Source organism: Leucopleurus acutus (genome assembly GCF_964270905.1).
Source record: "Leucopleurus acutus genome assembly, chromosome: 8".
In the NCBI taxonomy this organism is placed as follows: domain Eukaryota; kingdom Metazoa; phylum Chordata; class Mammalia; order Artiodactyla; family Delphinidae; genus Leucopleurus; species Leucopleurus acutus.
Window position 1 is genome coordinate 59836051 of NC_139151.1, and position 24542 is coordinate 59860592.

General features: G+C 45.8%; 1 protein-coding gene and 1 long non-coding RNA gene across 3 annotated transcripts in view; one reads left to right on the top strand and one right to left on the bottom strand.

The window, feature by feature from the left end:
• Positions 1-24542, top strand: part of LOC309965196 — a 62916-nt gene that overhangs the window by 24046 nt on the left and 14328 nt on the right. The window lies entirely within an intron of this gene.
• On the bottom strand, positions 4656-8968 carry LOC309965191 (folate receptor alpha). The gene is made up of 4 exons (XM_082844555.1): positions 8756-8968; positions 5531-5719; positions 5196-5331; positions 4656-5038 (listed from the first exon to the last, which is right to left on the bottom strand). The coding sequence occupies exons 1-4, from the start codon at positions 8915-8917 to the stop codon at positions 4752-4754; spliced, it is 774 nt and encodes a 257-aa protein (XP_082700681.1). The 5' UTR covers positions 8918-8968; the 3' UTR covers positions 4656-4751.

Sequence of the window (24542 nt, forward strand, 5' to 3'; positions counted from 1 at the left end):
CCTCCCTGCTCACAAAGTTGCCTCGCCACCACATTGCCCCCATCTTCTGCAAAACTCCAGCATCTTGCCTGGGCCTCCTGGATGGGGCCTGAACTGGGTGGACTCCAGGCTGACTCTGCCCAGCAGGGCTCGGGGAAACCTGGGATTATATTCCCACCTAGCTCTCCTCACTTCACACCCTTCCACAATCCATTATCCTGCTACACTGTTTATTCCAGTGTTCATTCATTTGCTAATTCATTCATTCCAGGACCCAATCATCTCTCCATTGATCCCATCACTCCCTGATCTCCAAGAGCACAGGACAAATCTGTACTCTTGGAAATGCCAGGTGATTCAGGATCAGGCTCCTTTGGGGAAACAGAGTCTAGCAGTTTAGAGCACAGGATTCCAGATCCGCCTGTCCACGATCCCAGCTCTCACACTCCCCCTCCTGCTTGACCTTGGGAGGAAATAACTGAGGATTAAATGTAGGGGGGAAAACCCTAAGAAATACTAGCCAGCTGGGCACGGATTGAGGAATCAGTTGGGCGTGGGTTGAGGAACGTGTCCCAAGTCACACAGTAGGGACCACCCAAGTCCAACTCAGGACCCTCAAGTCCAGAGCTCCTTCAGCTTTTGTCCCCTGCTCTTTCCCTGTGCTGAGGCTCCCATAGGGGTAACTGACACAGAGTACTGGGGGAGTACTGGGAGGGCTGAGAAAACCCTTTCCCCAGGTCCTGCTGGATCCCACTCAGTCAGTCGGCAGTTTTTCTTGCTGTGGCTGCTTTCTAGAGCCAGAGCTCTCTTCCCCTCCATGCCACCTACATCACCCTGCAAGCCCCTCCCCCCTCCTAGTCTCAGCTTCAGTTCTGGGTCCAGCTCAGACCCCACCACCACCACCAATCACCATCCTCAACACCGCCACCCCCCCCCCCAGGGTCCCAGACTTGAAGCTCTGAGAACTCAGTGCTGTGCTGAAAGGCGAGTCCTGGGTTCTGCTAACTTATAGTTAACCTTGGGCAGGCCCCGTCTCTGCTTCTGGATTCTCTGCCTTTCGGCAGTGGATCCTCCCAGTTCAAATCCTTTAATACTTGCTGGGAGTGCCCTAGGGTGTGTTGCTCTGAGAGGGGGTGCAGAGTGGCATACCTGGGAGAAGAGGTGGCCCTCGGTCTGGCTCAGGCTTCTGCTCTGCTGTCCCCTTGCCTCACTCTAGGGGACAGAAGGAGCTTAGTGGCCTAGGAGACGGGCAGTGGGAATGTGGCCCAGGAGAGGCGCTTAGGATAGGGCGAAGGCCACCCAGGAGTTAATTATTGCACGTGGGCTCCAGCAAGGCCTCCAAGGAAGGGTGATGGGTGGGAGGGACTGGATTAATAGTGCAGGTCTAAGGCCAGTCCCCAGGCCCCACTTATTCCATTTTCTCCCCTAAACTCAGGTCTGAGAAATCCTTGCAGCCTGAGTTGCTGGGATCCTTTAAAGAAATCTGCTCCACTTCTAACACCCTCATCCTGTTATACCGATAAAGAGAATGAGACCCAGAGAATCAGGACAGAGCTCATTGCAGGGCAAGGGCTGGAGCTCGGGCTTCCCAGCTCCCAGGCAGCTGTAGAGAGTATGGAGCTCCCATATCCCCAACTTACAGAGCCACCAACTCTTCAACCTCAGCAGCCTCAGGCATCGCCCACCTACAGCTATAAAATCACAGATGTTCAGACTACCAGAGCCTCAGTTATTCCAAGGCTCCAGCTCCCCTCCCTTCCCCCCACTCCTCTGCCCACTCACACACAAGTCTCTTTTCTCCAGCCGCTAAGAGTCTGCTCTAATGTAGACTCCTCCCACCACTCCTACCCTAGCCAGGGACAGAAGCCTTTCTTTTTTCACCCTCTGAGGCCAAGCTGGTACCACTGGTGGGGAAAGGGAAGAGGGGAGGAGCAAATTTGGGCCGGAGTGAACGTTGAGCTCTGTTTTGTCGAGGTGCCTGTGTGCAACCAGGCGGGGAGGTGGTGGTAGAGGTGAAAGCCCGGGGAAGGGTCCAGGTTGGATGTGGGAGCCATCAGCCTATGATGGCAGCAGAAGTTTAAGGAACATGGGGCCTCACTATCCTTGGAAAGGCCACAGGTCTGAGCCCATGGAGCAGGGGGCAGGGCTGGGAGCCAGAGGAGGCAGCTGGATCACTGCAGGAGAATCAGCCAGGAAGGAAAGCCCTAAAGAGCCTGCAAAGAAATTGACTCCAGTGGGGGGGAGGGTGGAGAAATCAACTCCCAGGAGACCCCCAGCTTGTGCCCTGCTTTCCCTCTCCCTCGGAGTGAGCCATACTTGACTTCTGTGATAACTCGGGAGGGTTAAGCCGTCTGAAGACCTGAGCAGGTAGAGGGCTGCTAGAAGCCCCAGACCTGCCTCTTGGCTTTACAAGCCCAGCGCGGCCTTCTCCTAATTGGATCATGACCAGGTGTCTAGGAATGCCCAAAAGCATTCCTCTAGATGCTCCTCTAGATGGGACTTACCCCTGTCCCCCATCCTCCACCCCTGCGCCAGGAACCGATCATAAACTGGGCTTTATAGTTCCTCCGCTGCAGGAGTGATGTTTGGCCTCCGAGACCTCAGGGGTTCAGAAGAAGCGACCAGCAAGTGGGAAGTGAGTTGGAGGTGGAGTTCTAATCCGTGAGGAGTCCCTGCCCTTCTCGAGCCTTATGCCAGGCTCTGAATCTGAATCCTCAGTGCTCAGGCCACCTGGCCAACAGGGAGGGATACAGTCAAACATCCACTGTGGAGCCGATCCCGAGAGTATCTGCCCAGACTGGAAGCTTAATACCAGCCAAGTTAGCCATTGGCATCCTTGTGGACCCCGATCTGAAGGCTGCCCTGTGACTTGACAAAGATGAAAGGGAGGTCTTTGGCCCTGCGTGGGTGGGGCTCTGGGCGGCAGGGAGTAGGGATGAGAGAAACTGGGGCTTTTCCTGAGTGCCAGCCCATGGCATATGCAGTCGCTTATCACCCATCCTCACAGCTGCGAAAACTGCGGTTCCCAGGCAGCAAAGAGGGGCTAGAGCTGAGTCTGATTCCAAGCCTGGCTTCTTCCACAAAGAAAGGAGAGAGCACTGTGAGGGCATCAGAGTCTCGAGGGTTGCAGATCCAGTGTTTCTTCTCTGGCCTCATTTCCTGCCCTTGCCCTCTTATCTTCTGTCTTAGCCACCTAGAAATTCTGCTGTGCTTCTATCACCTCCAAGCCTTTGCACTTCCTGAACCCTCTCCATGGAATGCCATTCCTCCACCTAGTCTGCTTGGCAAACATTATGCTTTGGAAGCTTTCCCTAACCTTTATGGGCTTCCACGGAACTACGCCACACTCTGTGCTCCCCTGGAGCAAACCCTCAGCTCACTGTTCTAAGAGTTACTGGTTCTCACATCTGTCTGCCCCCACCAGACAGCGCAAGGTACTCAATTCCCTTCCTGTCGGCCGACACCGGCAGATTGGGTGTTCAGAAGGCATCTGCTGACTGACAGAATAAGTGCATGTATTCCTTCACTTTCTAAGCACCTCCTCTGTGCTAGGCACTGACCCAGGCCCAGGGGATCTGGCACAAAATGTCATAGACATGGCCCCTGCTTTCAGGTGTGTATGTTTTGTTAGGGAAAAGTCAGACAGTAAACACAGTGGATGGATATCTGTACAAGAGGACTTCTTTTGGTTGAGTGGTCAGAAGTCATTTTAGTGGGGAATTAATTATAGGTTGAAATCTAAGTGGCTACAAGGAGCCAGCCTGCAGAGTATAAAAGAGCATTCCAGGAACCCAGAGAGGGAATATTTGGAGTAAAAGAACCTCCCTCCCTCAGATATCCATCAGTAGGTGACTGAATTAAATGTGCTCTATACATAGAACGGAATATTGCCCAGCAATGGAAAAGAATGAATTAGATCTTATAGATCAATATGGAAAGATCTCAGAAACTGTGTTCTCATGGTAAGAAACATGGCAAGTGAAAACTCCACTGAGATGCCCTTTATCCCACCTATCAGTTTAGCAGAAAATCAGCTTAGCAGAAAATTCATAGTTTAACGCTATACTGTGTTGACCAGATTGTGAGGAAACAAGGCTAGTGAGGGCCACAATGATATAACCCCTGTAAAATTGTAACTATCAAAATTATAAATCCAAATACTCCTTGACCCAGCAATCCCTCTTCTGGAATTCAATGCTATAGCATTCTACTATGTGCATGATTTTTCACTGTAGAATTGTCATTTTTAAAAAATGGAGACAATGCAAGTGTTCATCACGGGGATCTGCCCACTAACATCTCCATAAGGGAAGGAAAGGGAAAGAAACTTTCAGGAGCCTGGTAACTCATCTGCCAATCTCTCCCCAGCTTCCCTCCACCAATTCCCTTGTTCCCTTGTGGCACAGGAGGGGGCATGAGGGGGAAGGCTGGTGCAGAAGTAAGAGCCCCAGGCTAAGGGATCCACTTCCACCCCCTACTTGCTGCTGAACTTCATGTTGGTCCCAGTTCTTCTTCGGGCCTCTCGAGAGGAATGATGAAGCAATGAGGCATGCCCCCACCCCCAACCCACACATCCCCAAATTATTTATAAGGCACAGGACACAATAGATATATCTATTAGACTAGGCTGTCAGAGGATCCCTGTAGGACCTTGGATCAGGAACCAATGACCAGGGTATTGTGGGTCCTTCTCATCTGAGAGAGTGGAGCTGGGCTGAGCTGAGGTTGGGTGCAGGCAAGGAAGTTATGCAGGTGTCAGCAGTGGAAACAGCTTAGCCAAGGAACCAGCGTTGCAGTATCTGGGTCAGGTTGAGCAGGAGAGGTCCAATCCCCTGGGGCATGGCCCCAGAATTTGTGGTCTCAGCGTAGAACCTCGCCACCTCCTCGTTGGGGTTGCCCTGGGCCGGGTCGAACCACATCTGGATGCAGCGGCCGCTGCCCCGGCCATAGTTGCTGACTTTGTAGGAGTGACTCCAGATTTCATTGCACAGAGCAGCAGGCGTGGGGAAGTAGAAGTCAAAGCGGTGGCAGGCAGCTCTCACTGGGCACTGGTTATACCCTGTGGGGAGGATGGAAGACCTGTAGCCACTGGGTCCAGAACCGTCTCTTGTTCCACCAGCCCCACAGCCTCAAATCTCCATATACTCATTCCACACACCCCCTCCACCTCCAAACCCCTCCCTCCCCCCAGCCCCCGCCCCCACCCAGTCCCTCACCTGAGGTCCAGTTCCAGCCCTTGTGCCAGTTGGTCTTGCAGGTGTAGGAGGTGCGGCAGTCTTCCCACCAGATCTGACAGTCCTCTTTGCAGAGGGGCACGTTCAGGAACCGTTCTTTGCGCCAGCTCTGGTTCACCTGGGGGGAGCGGGGGGAGGGAGGGCTCCAGTCAGCCAGGGATCTCAGCTGCTACAGCCTTGATGGAGTCCAGGGCTGGGGGAGGGGGCGGTGCCTCTTCCGCCCTCAGTCCAGAGTTCCTGGACCACGCCCTCCCTGCAAGTGACCGGTGGGCCCTGCCCTCTGCTGAGGTTCATGTCTGTGGGGATGGTGCCCATACCTCCTGGATCCAGGGCCCCAGGTTAGGCGAGCACTCGTAGAGGCAGGTGTCCTGAATGAAGTGGCGCTTGCAGGCAGGCTTCATCTTGCCACAGTGGTCCCAGTTGAATCTGTACAGGTAGGAAATATCCCTATGGGCTTCTTGGCTGGTATTGACGGAGCAGCAGGCGTTCTTCTTCCAGGGACTGCACTGGGAGGGGAAGACACGGGGCTAAGTCCTTGACCCACCATGGCCATCTCCTCCAGAATGTGGTTCCTCTGCCTCACGTAGGTCACCCAGAGGAACCGTCGCTGGGGAGGCTGCCTGTAAGCCTGGCCTTGAGGAGCCCTCATTGTGGGGTAAAGGCAATAATAGTATTGACTTTTAACAGAAAGTAACACAGGGGATGTGGGAGACCTGGGGAACCATCTTCTGGGGGGGCAATTATTATTTGTACATGTCTCAGCAGTTTACAAAGTTATTTCATGTTTTCTGGGTTATTTAGATTACTCATTTTGCACTGAGACAGTATGAACTGAGTGCAGGCACTGTGCTGGGTGCTGCGAATACTGTAATGAACAAAATAGATCACATCTCTGCCCTCCTTGCGCTTATGGTTTTAGTTAGGGGTGGGGAGGGGGGAGACAGAGAACACTGGGGGCAGTGAAAATAGCAGACGCAAAGTCCCTGAGGCTTTTGCAGTTTATCTTCTCAATAACCGGTTATCGAGTAAAAGATCGTTACTCCGATTTTTACAGAGCTTAAGTAAGCTGCACCCCTTGTGGATGGTAAGGTTAAGGTTTTACGTCAGGACAGAGAGGAGAGGGAGGAGCCTGGTCCGGGTTGCGGTGAGGGGTGGAGGGGAAGGGGGCCAGTCTGGCTCTCTCAGGGTCTGGAACCCCAGGCGAGGGGACTCCTGGTAGGTCTTAAAAGCAGCGGGGCACAGAGGGGCAATGACCACACATAGGCCTGAACATGGGCCTGACTAAACATGGGACGCAATCCTAGAAAGGTGAATTCAAGGCAGGTAAGATGGTAGAAGTGGTGGAGATTTCTCTTTAGAAATTGCCGTAGGCTGGGAGTCAAGAGCTGAGCAATCATGAGCCAGTTGCTAAAAATGTCTGAGATGAACTCTAGCATCCAGGCTCAAGTGAGAAGGGAGATGTGACAGGTCTGGGCACTCAGGAGGAACTAAGGAAAATCCCTGAGGGTGGATCCAAACCAACCCCTTTCCAATAACCCAGCCCACGCCCGGGGCTGCTGCCGCAGAACCTGCTTCCAGGCCTCCCCAGCTTCGTGCATGCAGTTCCTTAGGTGCTCAACTCTTGGTCGCCCTGCAAGACCCCATGCACCTCATCCCCGACCTGTCAGCCAGGGTCAGTGGTTTCTGCCTCCAAAAGAGTTAGTTAATATAATGAAAAGCGGGATGGGCTTCCCTGGTGGCGCAGTGGTTGAGAGTCCACCTGCCGATGCAGGAGACGCGGGTTCGTGCCCCGGTCCGGGAAGATGCCACATGCGGAGCGGCTAGGCCCGTGAGCCGTGGCCGCTGAGCCTGCGCGTCCGGAGCCTATGCTCCACAACGGGAGAGGCCACAACAGTGAGAGGCCCGCGTACCGCAAAAAAAAAAAGAAAGCGGGGAATTCCCTGGCGGTCAGGTGGTTAGGACTCCACGCTTTCACTGCCAAGGACGTGGGTTCAATCCCTGGTCGGGGAACTAAGATCCTGTAAGCTGTGCTACACGGCCAATAAATAAATTAATTGACTAAATTAAATAGAATGAAAAGCACTTCCTGGCCTATGCTAGAGACTCAGCAAAACCAGCCACTCCCATATAGCCGGCATCCCTCAGAATTAGAATCACCTGACTCCCTCCAAGGTCTGTGTCTGCATCATTTCTTGGCAAAGAGGAAGTGCTGCTTAGCGTTCTTTAAAGCAACCTTTAGAACTTAAAAAGTTCTGGGAATTCCCTGGCGGTCCAGTGCGCTTTCACTGCCGAGGGCCCAGGTTTGATCCCTGGTCAGGGAACTAAGATCCTACAAGCCGCGGGGTGCGGCAAAAAAACAATTCCTATAAAGAACTTTAAAAGTTCTAGAAATGCAGTGCTGGGTGTGGACTTTCAGTTTGGGAGGATGAAAAAGTTCTGGAGATGGATGGTGGTGATGTTTGCACAACAGTGTGAATCTACCTAATGCTACAGAACTGTGCACTTAGAAATGCTTAAACAGCAAGTTTTATGTTATGGATATTTTACTGCACACACATGCACACACACACAGAGCAAATGAACAGCTGGAAATGACTCGGAGGTAATGGGCTGCTGGGCTTCCTTCTTTTCACTTGGAGCCCCTGGAAGCAGTCCATGCCAGCCTTCCCTTGGGAACACCCCAGCCCTCCAGCAGCGTGAAGCCTTGTAGGGAGGAGAGGGGGTGACCGGAAGGAATGAGATATCGGCATCTCTCAGGAGCCTGGAGTTCAACTTCAAGCTCAGATTGTCTGAGCTGCTTCAGGAGCCTTCCCTATGACATGGGGACTCAGGCCTCACCTCCCCTTCTCTGTGTGCAGCAATATCCTTGGCTCTGGCCACACTAGACTTGCCACCGCTTGTGCTGTCACCCTCCAACCCGTGTACATGCTGTCCTCTGCTAGGCTGCCTTTTCCTTCTTTGTCTTCCTGGAAAACTCTGGTTCATCCTCCAAGGCCAAGGCCAATGGTCCCTTTGCTTGGAAGTCTTCCCAGCATACCTGATTTGTCACTGTCTCTTCAGGACCTAATGGGGGTGGGGACCTGGCCTGTTTGTAGTTATTTGTCACATCATGACCATGAGGGACCTGTCTGTTCTACCTTGACTTTGAGTTCTGTGGGCTGGCACATAATGAAGGTTGGGAAAGGTTCCACCAGTCCCTCTCCTGGCACCTGCTAATGACTGGCTTCTCAGTTCCCACATGTACCTGTGCCCTCTCTGGGCCTATTTCCTCATTTGTATAAGTAGAGACCACCATCCACCTACCAAGGAGGCCTTTTGGACACATTCACGACAAGGTGTGAGGAAAACACTTGGCCCATAGAGGGTGCTAGATAAATAGTCACCCCGGTATTGTAGTGGCCTCCTGAGAGAGGGTCCACCAGGATCACCTCAGCCACCCTCCCGCCTCCATCACCTGCCAAAGCTGATCTTCCCATCTCCCTAACTTCTCCCCTTTGTGGGGTCAGCCGTCTCCCCTACCCCAGACATCACTCCATCCTCACCTGGTCATGTAGCTTGTCCTCAGGGCCTGGCTTTGTCTTGTGGTGCTTGGCATCCATGCAGACGTTGAGCCGGTCTGTCCTGGCCTGTGAAATCCTGGGCTGGGCACCCCGTGCAGCAGCCACCAAAGCCAGAAGCAGCAACTGTGTCATCCGCCAGGCCATGTCCACACACTTCTGCCAGAAAGCCACCGTAAGACTCTTGGTCAGATTTCCTGTCTCCCCCGCAAGTGCAGATCTTCTGGCCTCCCCACCCAGCTTACCCCACAGCACAGCTGAGCTGAGCGACGAACGGCCTGGCGAGGTCTGGGCCAGATGGTAGGAATCCACCCCCACCTGAGGACATTTTAACACTAGCTTGCTCTGTGACGTGGAGGGAGCCACCACCCCTCTCTAGACATCCCCTTCCGGATTTTGCCAGCCAGTATTTCACCCACAATCAGAGGGTCCTGCATAAGAGGAACCACAAGGCATGATCTGCTGATGGGGTTGGGGAGTGAGAGGAGGGGCGCCAGACAGGCTCTGCTGCTGCTTCCTCAGCCCATTCCCACTAGCCCAAAGCAGTCTAGGTTTAGGCGCCCAGAGATTGCCAGTGGGGCAGACAGGAAAGCTGACCCGGGGCCAGATGAAGGCCACTGAGCCATTCAGTTCTTGCTTCAGGTCCTGGACGATGTGCCAGGGGAGCCGGGAGTAGGGGCAGAGCTATGTGGGAAGCCAGTGAGACTGCAGGCCCAGAGAAATAAATAAACCCCAGGTCCTTACACCGAGGCAACCCTCTCCAACCCCCGCAGACGGGTCTTGGGAAGTTCCCCGGGGCAGAGTCAGGCCTAGACCTGGGGGAAGGCCAAGAGGTAAGGGGAATGTGGAGGAGAAGCTGAGTCCGAGTAGTGGGTGGTGGGGCACCAGAGGAAAAGTCTGAGAGAAACCAGCCTCCCCGGGCACCGGGGAGCTCCCACCTTGCCTCTCCCCTCCTGCCTTTCCTCCCTGTCCTGCCCTTACCTCTGCCTTCAGTCCACCTGGGATGGTCAGTGTCTCCCCACCTCCGCACACTTTTTTATAAGCCCATCCTGACTGCTTGATCAGCCGCTCTGTCAAGGAAGGCTGGAGGCTTTGTCTAGGAAACAGCTTAATGGTCTTTCAGTTAGGGGCCAGTTAAACAAATTATGGTACGTACACGCAATGAGATTTAACGTGGTGAAAAAGAATAAGGAAGCTCTTGATGTACAAATATGGAAAAATTTCCAAGTATATTGTTAAGTGAAAGAAGAAAGGTGTGTACACTTACGGTCAATTAAACTACAACAAAGGAGCCAAGAGCATACAATGGAGAAAAGACAGCCTCTTCAATAAGTGGTGCTGGGAAAACTGGACAGTTACATGTAAAAGAATGAAGTTAGAACATTCTCTAACACTATATACAAAAATAAACGCAAAATGGATTAAAGACCTAAATGTAAGACTGGAAACCATAAAATTCCTAGAAGAAAACATAGGCGTAACACTCTGACATAAACCGCAGCAGTATTTTTTTGGATCTGTCTCCTAAAGCAAAGGAAATAAAAGCAAAAGTAAACAAATGGGACCTAATTATATTTAAAAGCTTTTGCACAGCAAAGGAAACCATCAGCAAAACGACAAGACAACCTACTAAGGGAATTCCCTGGCGGTCCAGTGGTTTATGACTTTGCGCTTCCATTGCAAGGGGGCATGGATTCCATCCCTGGTTGGGGAACTAAGATCCCGAAAGCTGTGTGGTGCCACCAGGAAAAAAAAAAAAAAAAAAGAGACAACCTACTGAATGGGAGAAGAGATTTGTAAATGATATGGCCGATAAGGAGTTAATACCCAAAATATATAAACGTCTCCTACAACTGGACACCAAAACAGCAAACAACCTGATTTAAAAATGGGCAAAGACCTCAACAGATATTTTTTCAAAGAAAACATGCAGATGGCCAACAGTCACATGAAAAGATGCTCAACATCATTAATCATCAGGAAAATGCAAATCAGAACCACAATGAGATATCACCTCACACTTGTCAGGATGGCTATCATCAAAAAGAACACAAATAACAAACGTTGGTGAGGATGTGGTGAAAAGGGAACCCTCATACACTGTTGGTGGGAACGTAAATTGGTGTGGCCGCTGTAGAAAACTGTATGGACATTTCTTAAAAAACTAAAAATAGAACTACCATATGACCCATCAATTCCACTCCTGGATGTATATCTAAAAAAACAGAAACATTAATTTAAAAAGATACATGCACCCCCAATGTTCATAGCAGCATTGTTTACAATTGCCAAGATATGGAAGCAGCCTTAGTGTTCATCAACAAATGAGTGGGTAAAAAAGATGTGTATGCACACACGCACACACACACACTGGAATACAACTCAGCCATAAAAAAGAATGAAATTTTGCCATTTGTAACAACATGGATGGACTTGAAGGGTATTATGCTGAGTGAAATAAGTCAGACAGAGAAGGACAAATAACTGGATGATATCACTTATTGTGGAATCTAAAAAATACAACAGGGAATTCCCTGGCAGCCCAGTGGTTAAAACTCCATGCTTGCACTGCAGGGGGCAAGGGTTCGGTCCCTGGTTGGGGAACTAAGATCCAACATCCCGCATATCTCAGGGCACAGCCAAAAAAAAATTTTTTTTAAATAGAATAAAAAATACAACAAACGTGAATATAACAAAAAAGAAACAGATATAGAAAACAAGCTAGTGGTTACCAGTGAGGAGAGGGAAGGGGGGAGGGGCAACACTGGGGTAGGGGCTTAAGAGGTACAAACTTTTATGTGTGAAATAAGCTACAAGGACATATTGCATGGCATAGGAAATATCGCCAATATTTTATAATAGCTATAAATGGAGTATAACCTTTAAAAATTGTGAATCACTATATTGTACACCTGTAACATATAATATTGTATATCAACTATACTTCAATTTAAAAAAAAAAGAAAGGTGCAGAAAGGTGACAATAGAATGCAATCTTTTGTGTAAAAAAGGAGGAGGGAGAATATATGTGTTTGCATAAGAAAACTTTGGAGGGAGTTCCCTCGTGGCCTAGTGGTTTGGATACCGGGCTTTCACTGCCATGGCCCAGGTTCATTCCCTGGTTGGGGAACTGAGATCATGCAAGATGCACAGCACAGCCAAAAAAAAAAGTAAAGAAAGGAAGAAAGAAAGAAAGAGAATTATGGAAAGGTACAAAAAAAAATTTTTTTAAGTGGTTGCTTGGGGAGAGGGCATGGCTTAGGGATGAGACTTTCCTCTGTAAACCTTTCTATGCTGTTTTGATTTTTGAACCATGTGAATATACATATACCTTATTGAAATATACATGTATTTATGTATATTTATATAAATATACAAAAGGTTGAATGGAAAAATAAGATACAGAATGATGCATCTGATTTGATACCATTTATGTAAATTTGAATAACATGATTAACAATGTAAACAATGCTACATGTCAGTTATGGATGCTATACATATGTTTACAAAAGTATAAACATGAGGCTACCAACAGTCCTAGTTCCTTCGGTATACTGCCAGAGAAATTCTATGCATTTATGCCACACATATCCCATTTTTATGCACAGATGATGGCATACTGTTCTATGCTTTGCATTTTTGGATACTTTTACTATACATTTATGCTTTTCACAAAAGAAACAAAAACCTCATGAAATCAAGTTATCCACACTTATACACTAGAGTATTATTGTCACATTTGATAGCATAACCTTCAAGTTACTTCTTTGTGCTTTTTACGGTCTGAAATTCATTCAAATGCTCTCTGTGACAAAAAATCATTTCATTAACCATTATAACAAAAAGTTAAGAAGGAAAAGTTCACTTTTGCTAGCTAAAAGTACTTGATTCTCAGTCTTCATTTCTCAAACATTATTGCAGACAGTAAAACTGCTACCTCACTTAGGAAGACAAATGGTACTGCTCTTGTTTGTTTATTTATTTATTTATTTTATTTATTATTTTTGGCTGCGTTGGGTCTTCATTGCTGCACGCAGGCTTTCTCTAGTTGTGACCAGCGGGGGCTACTCTTTGTTGCGGTGCGAGGGCTTCTCATTGCGGTGGCTTCTCTTGTTGTGGAGCACGGGCTCTAGGCACACGGGCTTCAGTAGTTGTGGCTCGCGGGCTCTAGAGCGCACGCAGGCTCAGTAGTTGCGGCGCACGGGCTTAGGTGCTCCACAGCATGTGGGATCTTCCCGAACCAGGGCCTGAACCCGTGTCCCCTGCATTGCCAGGCGGATTCTTAACCACTGCGCCACCAGGGAAGCCCCTTGTTTTTTTTTTTTAGTCATGTATATTGATTTTTTCCCATTATGATTTGGGGAAAACCTCCAAATCCTGTCATCACTTACTCAGCTAGTAGAATGCCTCTCCAGGGGGGCAGGGTCTGTGGTTTCAGTCTGTTCTCAGTACATGGTCCTGCTGCAGGTAAGTCTGAGGTGACAAGGTCAGTGTCCGGTTATGAGGTGCTCACCTTGCCCCATCTGCCTGCCCAGGGCTCCATCAGTGCTGAGTGCTGGACCACAGTCAGCAGTCCCCTGCCCTCCTTCCATTGTACCAGCCTGTGATCTTCAGTGTGTTCCTGGTCTTCGTATCTTCAGTTTCTAAATAGGGACGTGTATATATCTATCTGTCTTCCTTCTCTCAGGAGTAGTTTGAAAGTATTATTTGTAGCCTACTAAACATTACTGTACATAATCACACTAGTAGTCATATACTGAGAACTACTTTATACCAATTAGAGTAATAGATGCTTTACTTACACTGTTGTGTCTTGTAATCCTCACAACACCCTGCAAAGTTGACATTATTCCCAACATAAGGATGAGGAAGTTGAGGCTCTGGTAACTAGCTGAATTCCCAAACAGCTAGAAAGTAGAAGAGTCAGGATTCAACCCAAGTGGGTTTAGTTGCAAAGCCCATGCGTTTTCACTGTAATACCATCTCCAGATCAAACGTTTTATTTTCCTACCTTACCTACAGGAAATTTAGCTGAGAAACCACAGCCTGTGTTTACTTTTTAGAACAATCTTTAGAGCCTGTCTCTCTCTCTTTTTTTTTTTTTGGCCACACCATGAGCGGCATGTGGGATCTTTGTTTCCTGACCAGGGATCAAACCCATGGTCCTGCAGTGGAAGCGCAGAGTCTTAACCACTGGGCCGCCAGGGAAGTTCGAGCCTCCCTCTCCAGAAAGCTCTTAGACTGTACAGTTATTTTTTTAGTTCTGCTAAGTTTTGCCAAATAATGCAAATAAGGGAAATATGATATTTTAGAAATAAGAGTATCGTGTCACCCCATTCCAACCAGAGATAAGCTTAGAAGTTCTTTCTAGTCATATTATCAAGCAGGTATACAAATCATAAATGACACAAAAAGGAAAAACATAAGCTTTCCTTTGCCTTTTTGAAAAAAGCTAAGCAAATACACAAACAAATAAATATATAAAGGCAGTCCATGCCTGCATCAATGATGAGAGTATGCTGGAGAAACTCCCTGGCGGTCCAGTGGTTAGGACTTGGCACTCTCACTGCCAACGGTGCAGGTTCGATCCCTGGTTGGGGAACTAAGATCTTACAAGCCACGTGGCGCGTCCAAAAAACCAAAAAACGTATGCCAAGAGCCAAGGGTTATGATTAATCTAATCTCTTTCCCATGTGTGATGGGTTAAAAAAAAGGGACAAATTCTTTGACTATTGAGAAGTGAGGTCTGTGTCCCCTTCACTTGAATGTAGACAGGCTCTGTGACTGCTCTGACTAATATTATATGGTGAAAGTAACACTCTGCCGGTTTCTAGCTCCAGGCTGTAAGGGACTGTTATGGACTGAATGTTTGTGTCGCTCCAAAATTCGTATGTTGAAACCATCTATCTTCCATGTGATGGTACTAGGAGGTGGGACCTTTGGGAGGTGATTAGGGTTAGAGGAGGTGATTAGTATTAGATGGGATTAGTGCCCTTATAAGAATCATGAGAGAACTTGCCTCATTCTGCTCTCTACCATGTCTGGATACATTAAGAAGTCAGCAGTCGGCAACCCAGAAGATGGTCCTCACCAGAACTGGCTGTGCTGGCACCCTGATCTCAGACTCCCAGGCTTCAGAATGTTACCAAGTCCAAGCTTGTACTGCTTGCCACATGACAGGACAATAAATTGAGAGATGAGTTTTGGGGGCAAGGAGTAGCAACTTTATATGGAAAACCAGCAGGCTAAGATGGTGGACTAGTGTCCCAAAGAACCATCTTACCTGAATTTGAATTCAGGCTTCTTTTGTACTAAAAGGGGGAGGAGGTGTGGCTGGTTGTTGCACACTTCTTGGTTCAGGGGTCCTTAGTTCTTGCAGCTGTCCAAATCCTGGTCACAGTGTTCCTATAAACCTGCAACAAGGCAATGGTTATTTTCTTTTCTAAGTTAATTCATTTATTTATTTTTTTGCCACACCATGTGGCTTGCAGGATGTTAGTTCCCCTACCAGGGATTGAACCCACACCCTTGGCAGTGAAAGCGTGAAGTTCTAACTGGCAATTGCTATTTTTTGTTCTGCAACTTTTTTTTTTTAATATTTATTTGGCTGCACCGGGTCTTAGTTGCGGCACGTGGGATCTTCGTCACCATGTGTGAGATCTTTGTTGTGGCACCCAGGATCTAGAGTTGCGGCATGTGGGATCTAGTTCCTTGAGCCGGGGTCTGACCCGGGATCAAACCTGGCCCCCCTGCATTGGGAGTGCCAGAGTCTTAACCGCTGGATCACCAGGGAAGTCCCTGTTCTGCAACTTTTTATCTCTATACGAAGGGAAAAGTGTCATACCTTTAAAGGTCAGAGCCTCCAGAATGGGCTATCATGTATATTTCAGGCTATAGGCAACATTCTTTACAAAAGGTGCAGAGCCAGCTTGAGTAAGCATGGGCAATAGAGCACAGGGTTTGAGCTAAAGGAAGAGATCCGACAGGTAGTCAGGTTTGTTCTTGTCTGTTATAAGAACTGTGAGAAATAAATTTTGGTTGTTTAAGCCCCCCAATCTATGGTATTCTGTTACAGCAACCCAAATTGACCAAGACAGGGACTGGCAGCTTCTACTTCCTGTATTTTGGAATACTAGCTCTTAGATCCCAGAGACACCATGTAAGAAGACTGACTACCCTGCAGGGGAGGCCACATTGAGAAGTCCAGGGACTACATAGAGAGGAGGGGGCCGCAGTTGAGGCCTGCCTTCCAGCAATTCTTGCCCACGTGCCAAGCACATGAATAAAATCATCTTGGATGCTCAGGACCAACTCAGACACAAGCTGAATACCACCAAGTGACCCCAGTCACTGCAGGGTGGAGCAGGATTATCCTGCTGAGTCTTGCCCAAATTCCTGACTCACAGAATCTTGAAATATTATAAAATAGCTATTATTTTAAACCACTAAGCGTATTTTATTTTTTAATCTTTATATTTTGTAGTAATTTTTGACTTACAGAAAAATTGCAGAAGTAGTACAGTTCCTGTATACTTTTCATCCAGTTTCCTCAAATGTTGAGATATAACCAGCGTACAATCATAAGAAATCAGGAAATTGGCTTTGATTCAATTCTCTTAATTCATTTATAAACTTCATTTCATCTTTTCCAGTTTGTGCACCAATGTCCCTTCTCTGGTCCAGGATCCAATCAATCTATGAATCCAGATTGCATTTAATTGTCCTGTCTCTTTATTCTCCTCCAATCTATGACAGTTCCTCAAACTGTCTTTGTCTTTTATGACTGACACTTTTGAAGAGTACTGGTCAGTTATTTTATAGAATGTCCCTCACTTTAGGTTTGTCTGATATTTTCTCATAGTTAGGTAGAGATTATGTATTTTTTGGCAAGAAAGTCAGAGGAGTAATGTCCTTTTCTCACTGCATCATATCAAGGGATACATGATGTTGTACAGGATGCTAGTAATCATTTGGTTAAGGTGGTTTTTCTACCATATAGTTATTAGTTTCCCTTTGTGAGTAATCAGTATTTGGTGGGAAGAGACTTTGAAACAATGTAAATATCTTCATCATACTTTAATCCACTTATTTTAACATCCAGTTTGGCCTGCAACAATAAGCCACGTAGTTATGAGATGGTTTGTTATGCAGCAATAGCTAACTGGTAACACTGTGATAGTACTGCCTTTTTTAGGGTCTCAAATAATTTGGCTTATAACCCTAATACAGTCACATAGCAGTTATTCTTTTTTTTTTCTTTTTTTTTTTGGCCACACTGTGGGGCTTGTGGGGTCTTAGCTCCCTGCCCAGGGATTGAACCCATGCCCCCTGCAGTGGAATTGCAGAGTCCTAACCACTGGACCACCAGGGAATTCCCCAGTTATTCTTACTAAAATAAGATTCTGAGGAAAACCAGATTATCACACTAATCTTTAAATCCAGCCAGTTACAAATCTTAGTAGTTATGAAATTCACATTTCTGTTTATCCTCTTTGAATATTCTGCACAATGCTTTTAAGACAGTGGACTGAAGAATTATTCAAGAAATCAGCACTGCCTCAATTACTTTATGATTTGTCCTTGTGAAGTAGTGAACAGAAGATTTCATAGATAATACTGGCTCCTCAGGGCTTCCTCAATCCTGACAATGTTTCTGAGCAAATATTTCTATGGAGGCTGATCACAGATCTGGGGTCTTTCCCCCCCACCACCACCATAATTATTCCAGTAACCAAAGTCATATTATTCCCATCTCTGTACTTTTACAAACAGTGTTAAGAACTACCCCACCCCACCCACAGGGTCCAAAGAGAGGGTGGTGTGTCCTCAACCAGTGGGCCTGTAGAATCATACCTTCTTTGAAATTCACACCCTCCAATCCCAGCTTCTATGATCATGGCCAAGGCCAGGTCTGACTGATTTGCCAGTGGTGCTAAATACTCTACTATAGTCCCTGGTGAGTGCCAAGACCAACCTTCATCCAATTCTCCTGAATGTCTTTAATCAACGTCCTTGGTTCTCAGCAGCCCCTAGATGAAAGGTACAGTGATTTGTGACACCTAAAACTATAGCTCTTGTTTTTTTACCTTTTGCTTTGACCTGGAGCCCACATTATGCATGACTGCTCTCAAAGGCTTTCTATCGCAGATGATCAAAGATTATGACAGGAACAGAATGCCTTTTCATCACATCCAAGAACAGATGGTCAGCCCTGAGTCCAGCATCTAGGTGTACTCAGCCCCTAGGGAGACCAGGCTACTGTGGACAGTGGATGGGCCAATCTTGCAACAGGATACCATGGCGACAATCCCTAGAAGTAAGGTTACCCCCAATTCCCTTGCACTTTGCTTTGTTCATTTAACAGGATGTGCTACAGATGGTTCCTTATCAGTGTATATAGAGCTATGTGATTCTATTAACGTAAATAACTTTATTGACTTTAAGTGGCTTCTACTACTTCAGTCAGTGCTGTAGTGAGTGTCCTTGCATATCTATCCATCCTTGTACGTAAGAATCTATGTAGAGGAGTGGGAATTCAAAATGGTGCAGCTACTGTGAAAACAGTATGGTGGTTCCTTAAAAAATTAAATATAGTACCATATGATCCAGCAATTCTATTTCTTCAAGAATTGAAGGCAGGAAGTCAAATAGATATTTGTTTACTCATTTTCATGGCAGCACTATTCCACAATAGCCAAGAGGTGGAAGCAACCCAAGGGTCCATCAACAGATGAATAGATAAACAAAACGTGGTCTATACACACAATGGAATTAAAAAATGGAATTCATCCTTAGAAAGGAAGAAAATTCTGACACATGCTACAACATGGAAGAAACTTGAAGACATTATACTAAGTGAGATAAGCCAGTCGTAAAAGGACACATACTGTATGGCTCCACTCATATGAGGTACCTGGAGTAGTCAAATTCATAGAGACAGGAAGTAGAATGGTAGTTGGCAGAAGGCTGGGGAGAGGGGAATGGGCATGGAGTTCCAGTTTGAGAAGATGAAAAGGTTCTGTAGGTGGATGGTAGTGGTTGTTTCACAGAAATATGAATGTACTTAATGAAGCTGAACTGTACACATGAATATGGCTGAAATGGTAAATTTTTGTTACGTATATTTTACCACAATTTACAGATTTCTTTAAATTCTATAAAACAATGAAGAAAAAAAAGAACCTACTTAGAGGATAAATTCCTAGATATGGAATTGTTGGGACAAAAGGTACATACATTATTTACTTTGAGAAATATTATCACATTGCCCTCCGGTGTGCACTCATACCAGTAAGAGTGACTATTTCCACAAAATCTCATCAATTGGAGGAATTATCAAATTATTTGATCATTGCAGAGTTTAAGCTGGGGAGTGAATTCAGTTGGCAGTTTTGAAATATCCCCTTGGCTGGTGTTTGCAGAAGGGGTTGAGTGTGGGCATGGGGGTGAGCCAGGTGGACTAGTTAGGGAGCTGCTTCAGGAGTCCAGGGCTGGGGTGATGGTGCCTCGGACCAGCAGGGTGGCAGTGGGGATTTATTCAACAAATCATTCTAGATTAATCAAGTGACTGCTATGTGCTGGGCTGTTCTAGGTGTTGGGGCTACAACAGTGAACCAGACAAAATCCCTGCTCTCATGAAGCTGACATTCTAATAGGAGGAGAGGAGGGGAGAGAAAACAGATAGTTGGTGATGGTGCTACGAAAAAAATTAAAGCAGGGAAAGGGGAGGTGATATTTGGGCAGAGACCACAGTGAAATGAGGAAAGGAGAGCCCTGTGGATATGGTGGGGTGTTTTGTGCCGGTCTCAGCCTATCAAGCAATGATGTGGTTGGATTGGTCGTCGTGATTGCAAGACACCCTTCAGCAACAACCATTGGGAAACTTTAAAAAAACAAAGGTTTTTTACTTACAGCACCTGGAAGTCACACAGCACCTGGGGCCACACAGCGAGGTCATGGGGAGAGAGAGAGAAAGCATGTGTGAGCCTGGGGTTCTGCTTTTATTGGGGTCAAGGGTGGGGACCAAGGTTTTCGCGCGCTCACTCTTTATTGGTGAATTTAAAACATAAGGACAGAAATTTAAAGCATGGAAAGAGAAAAAACAAGCGGCCCAAACAGTTATCAAATTCAACCAACATCGCTAAAACAAAGGAACCTCAATGCAGGGAGGCGGCCTGGCTTTTTATCTAGTGGCTAGCAATGTGTTTATTCTAGATAGCTGTCTTTGAACACAGGAGCCAAAATCTTTTTATCATCTCTGTGAAGGGGATCAAGGGACAACTGAATAGACTTCCTCCTGCTGGTATGGGTGATATGGTGAGGGCCACTGTCAAGAAAGGCAAACTAGCGGACTTCCCTGGTGGTCCAGTGGTTAAGACTCTGCACTTACAGTGCAGGGGGCATGGGTTCCATCCCTGGTAGGGGAACTAAGATCCCACGTGCCTCGTGGCATGACCAAAAAAAAAAAAGTACTTAAAGAAGAAAGGCAAACCAGAGCTCAGAAAGAAAGTACATCCAGCAGCGGTAATTTGACAACAAAAGTCTTACCAGAGAAAAGATGGCATCTTTAATTTGAAGATAACACTGGGATCATAGTAAACAGTAGAGGCGAGATGAAAGGTTCAGCCATCACAGAACCAGTTGCAAAAGAGTGTGCAGACTTGTGGCCCAGGATTGCATCCAATGCTAGCAGCATTGCATGATTCTGTGGTGTATTTGGAAAGAAAGAAAGGAAGGAAGGAAGGAAATTTAAAATTATTTGCTTCCCCTGCCCAAAAGATAGTCATCTTTGAAGTGGATATATAGGCAATCAAAACTTAAGTCAGGCACTTGCATTATAAAAAAACATAAAAATCCAACAACCTGTCAGGGTTTACAATGCAATCTTCCCTGTGATGCAGAAGCATCAGAATCAATGGTGAGGACATTAACTGGCTGGGTACCTGATTGGCTAAAAGTCGGGGTAGGGTACATTGTAACCAGAAATTGCACATCTAAATAGGGTTATAGTAGCAAATCTGATAATAATTATACAGGCAATAGTCTGAAATTCAGTCCATAGCCATTGTATCAAACTTGAAAAGTCCAGTCTTGAAAGTAGATCAGTTATCTCCGGGGGAGGGGGGGCGCTGGCAATCTGTTCAAAGATTTGGTAAGATTGTGGAATACTTTAACATCTTGGGCCATCTGGTGTAAGTAGTGTTGAACCTGTCCTGAGTTGGGAGATTGCTCTATATCTCATCGAACCAGTCTTTTAGTCCTGAGAATAGGTGAGTTAAAGGGTTATATCCCATTTTTGGAAGCAGTGATGCAGGTGGGTTCCCCAGTTAGGCCTACATGATGCAGATATTTGGATCAGGTATTTATTTATTTATTTATTTATTTAATTGTTTAAACTTTTTTTGCCTTCGACGCTTGTGGGATCTTAGTTCCCTGACCAGGGGTTGAACCCAGTCCCTCTGTGGTAGAAGCTCCAAGTCCTAACCACTGGACTGTCAGGGAATTCCCTTGGGTCAGGTATTTAATAAGAGGCATTTCTAGGGAAACAGAAGAAACAAGCAAACAAAAAAGGTTCATGACTGGAGCATATTATAATCCAAGTTTCTGAGTTCTGAAGGCAACAGTCAAGAAGATTTCTAGACGTCAAGCTTGAGGCATTTTCAGGTGGAATGAGGGCAGACAATGGCAATCTGACAGATTTTCCTGGTTTGCAGTTTGAATGTCTCTGGTGATTTTTCTTAGTGGCCCACATAGCAACAGTCATGAAGATTGTCCATACATGAGCTGTCGTGGAGATCTCTCTGAAGTTTACATCAAGTTGTCCCACTTCAGCCTGCATAGCTTTGGGGAAAGGGTGGTTTTTGTTCTTAATGATTCCAAGGCAGAGGGTGGGAGAAAAATTGGAAACATTAGTCTGGAGAGTTGTAGCCAGATATTGGAGGAAACAAGAAGAATTCAGCATCCAGTCCAGTTGACAGGTACAAAACAAAATGCCAAAGACGATTAACAGGACTAGAATCTGATGTCTCCAAGGTATACAATAGTTTTCCATTGAAACATAATTTTTTTCTCTATATACTCACTCCCATTTCTATCAGAGATAATCAAAGTAAGACTAATTTGTTTGCAAAATAAGTCTAGTCTCATTAAACGTGGCCTGATTATTTACATAGATGCAGCAAGAATAGTGATGGATCATATAGGCTCTTTTAAGTCTGCCTTGCTGGAACTTTTCATAAGGAATCTCCAGATTGAATTTTTAAATGCCTCTTGAGGCTAGGAAACCAAGCCTAGAATTTACCATCAGACTTTGCCTGCAATACCTGTAGAATTGGGTGAATTCCTCTCTCTTCTTGAGGTTCCCAAAATATCCTGAGGTTCTTGGGCCTTCCAGGAAGTGATCTCATAATGCTGCTGAAACCCTGTAAGCAAGGTACGAGGGTGATTTTTCCAAGGGGTTTGTTGACTCTATAAAGTCAACTTATTTCCTTAAAGCCATCTGGCCATACCTGAGTCTGTGTATGTCTCTCTCAAATATGATATTCCTGTCAAAAACCTTGATGATATAATCAACATTTCCAATTTTGTCCTGTCACAAGGGGAGCAGATTCTTGTTGCCCTTATGCAAATAACTATATGGCCATGAAAATAAGAATACTCAATGGGAGTTTCCAAATTCTGGAGGGATCAGGTAGGAGGGAAAAGTAATTGTTTCATCTTTGTTCACAAAGATATACTTTACCAAATTACTGTAAGTCATAGCTTAAGAGGAAAAGTTTCCTTAAATCTGGAAAACTAAAGATTAAAGAACCAACAGTGCTTCAAGCAAAAGGCATTAAAAAATTATAATTATCCTCAGCAGTTCATTCAATCCTATGTAATTAATTCTTTTTTTAATTAATTAATTTATTTATTTGGCTGCATTGGGTCTTCATTGCTGTATGCAGGCTTTCTCTAGTTGTGGCGAGTGGGGGCCACTCTTCGTTGCAGTGCACGGGCTTCTCATTGGGTTGGCTTCTCTTGTTGCGGAGCACGGGCTCTAGAGCACAGGCTCAGTAGTTGTGGCGCACAGGCTTAGTTGCTCCGCAGCATGTGGGATCTTCCCAGAGCAGGGCTCGAACCCGTGTCCCCTGCATTGGCAGGCGGATTCTTAACCACTGTACCACCAGGGAAGTCCCTATGTAATTAATTCTTTTTTTTTTTTTTTTTGCTGTACGCGGGTCTCTCACTGTTGTGGCCTCTCCTGTTGCGGAGCACAGGCTCTGGACGCGCAGGCTCAGCGGCCATGGCTTACGGGCCCAGCCGCTCCGCGGCATGCGGGATCTTCCCAGACCGGGGCACGAACCCGTGTCCCCTGCATCGGCAGGTGGACTCTCAACCACTGCACCACCAGGGAAGCCCTGTAATTAATTCTTGACCTTGATCTTTTGTTAGCAGTTTTATGAATCCAGTTTTCCTTAGACCTCTAGAAAATCCCAAAGTTACTCCCAGGTCAAAAAGACTTCACTTAGAATTTGATTTGGGGAAGTTTGTCCAAAATATCAAAAGGTTTTGGACACTTAACTAAATAACATCACAGATCATTATGAAAAAATACTTAATTATCTACTTAACCAAAGTGACAAAAGATTTAAAAGGCAAATACAGAAGGCCCCAGAGTTGTGAGTTCTCATAATTTTCAGAAGACTCAGTTTTCTTAGTAATCAAACACCTGATTAAGATAACATGAAGCAGAGGAAATTATTTTGGTAAAACACAACATCTTTGATTCCTAGCCAGATTACTTAAAAGGTAAAGAAAAACCTTTTGTAATCTCTTATGAGGAGTAGATCAATGCTCCAAGATAACTTTGTCCTTTTAGCAGATGAAAGAAAATACATAAGCATACTACTGATACTAAAGCCTATGTTTTAAAAAAAACCCTTATAGTAACAATTCCATTTTAGCCAACTTGACCCCACAAGGTAAATTTCTCTGTTCCTTTCTCTTTCTTCCCAACTTTCTATACCACTTCATCCTTTATTTTCCTCTTTCCCATTCTGAAATAACCAGTTTTACTTTAGGAAAAATTTACTTTCTTTTCCCTTAACAAAAGTGCATCTCCATACCTCATACCTTCTCTAATCCAAAAATAAAAATCCTACTTTTCTTGCATACAGAGTTGTTTACCTTATTATTTCTAGTAGCTTTAATTATGTATATTAATTAGAATTCTTAACCTTTAGGAACCTTAATTTCCAATGAACACTAAGAAGTAAGCACATGTGTGGGGAGTTCCCTGGTGGTCTAGTGGTTAGGATTTGGCACTTTGACTGCTGTGGCCCGGGTCGAGTCCTTGGTTTGGGAACTGTGATCCCTCAAGCTGTGCGGTGCGGCCAAAAAAAAAAAAAAAAAAGTAAGCACTTGTGAACTGAACTGTTAAATCAGCATTCTTTAGATTGGCAAATTTATGAATACATTTCATAATTTCTGGAAACATACATTTCTTCATAGTATAGTTTTTCAACGTGGCACAGGACATGCTTACTAATAGAAGAAAATACCGTTTCCTCTGTAATAGGAGGTCAAAATTAGGTGAACTTAGACTTGTTGAGCAATTCCTATTTCAGTATTTTATCATATTTGGAAATGATCTGGACATTAAATGAATTCCCATCATTTAATTTAACTTAGCAAAATTTTCAGGGTGGAAGTTACCAAAGATTTGGGAAACTATTCTTAAGTAGACATACCATAACACATAATTATTGCAGTAAAGTTCACCTAAAAACTC

What these genes read in the sequence shown, in the direction of transcription:
- LOC309965191 (XM_082844555.1), bottom strand. Translation starts at nt 8,917, where the DNA reads ATGGCCTGGCGGATGACACAGTTGCTGCTTCTGGCTTTGGTGGCTGCT. An exon ending in TGGGGCCCTGGATCCAGGAG is followed by an intron (nt 5,332 to 5,530) that starts GTATGGGCACCA and finishes CGCTCCCCCCAG; the next exon opens with GTGAACCAGAGCTGGCGCAA. An exon ending in GGGCTGGAACTGGACCTCAG is followed by an intron (nt 5,039 to 5,195) that starts GTGAGGGACTGG and finishes TCCTCCCCACAG; the next exon opens with GGTATAACCAGTGCCCAGTG.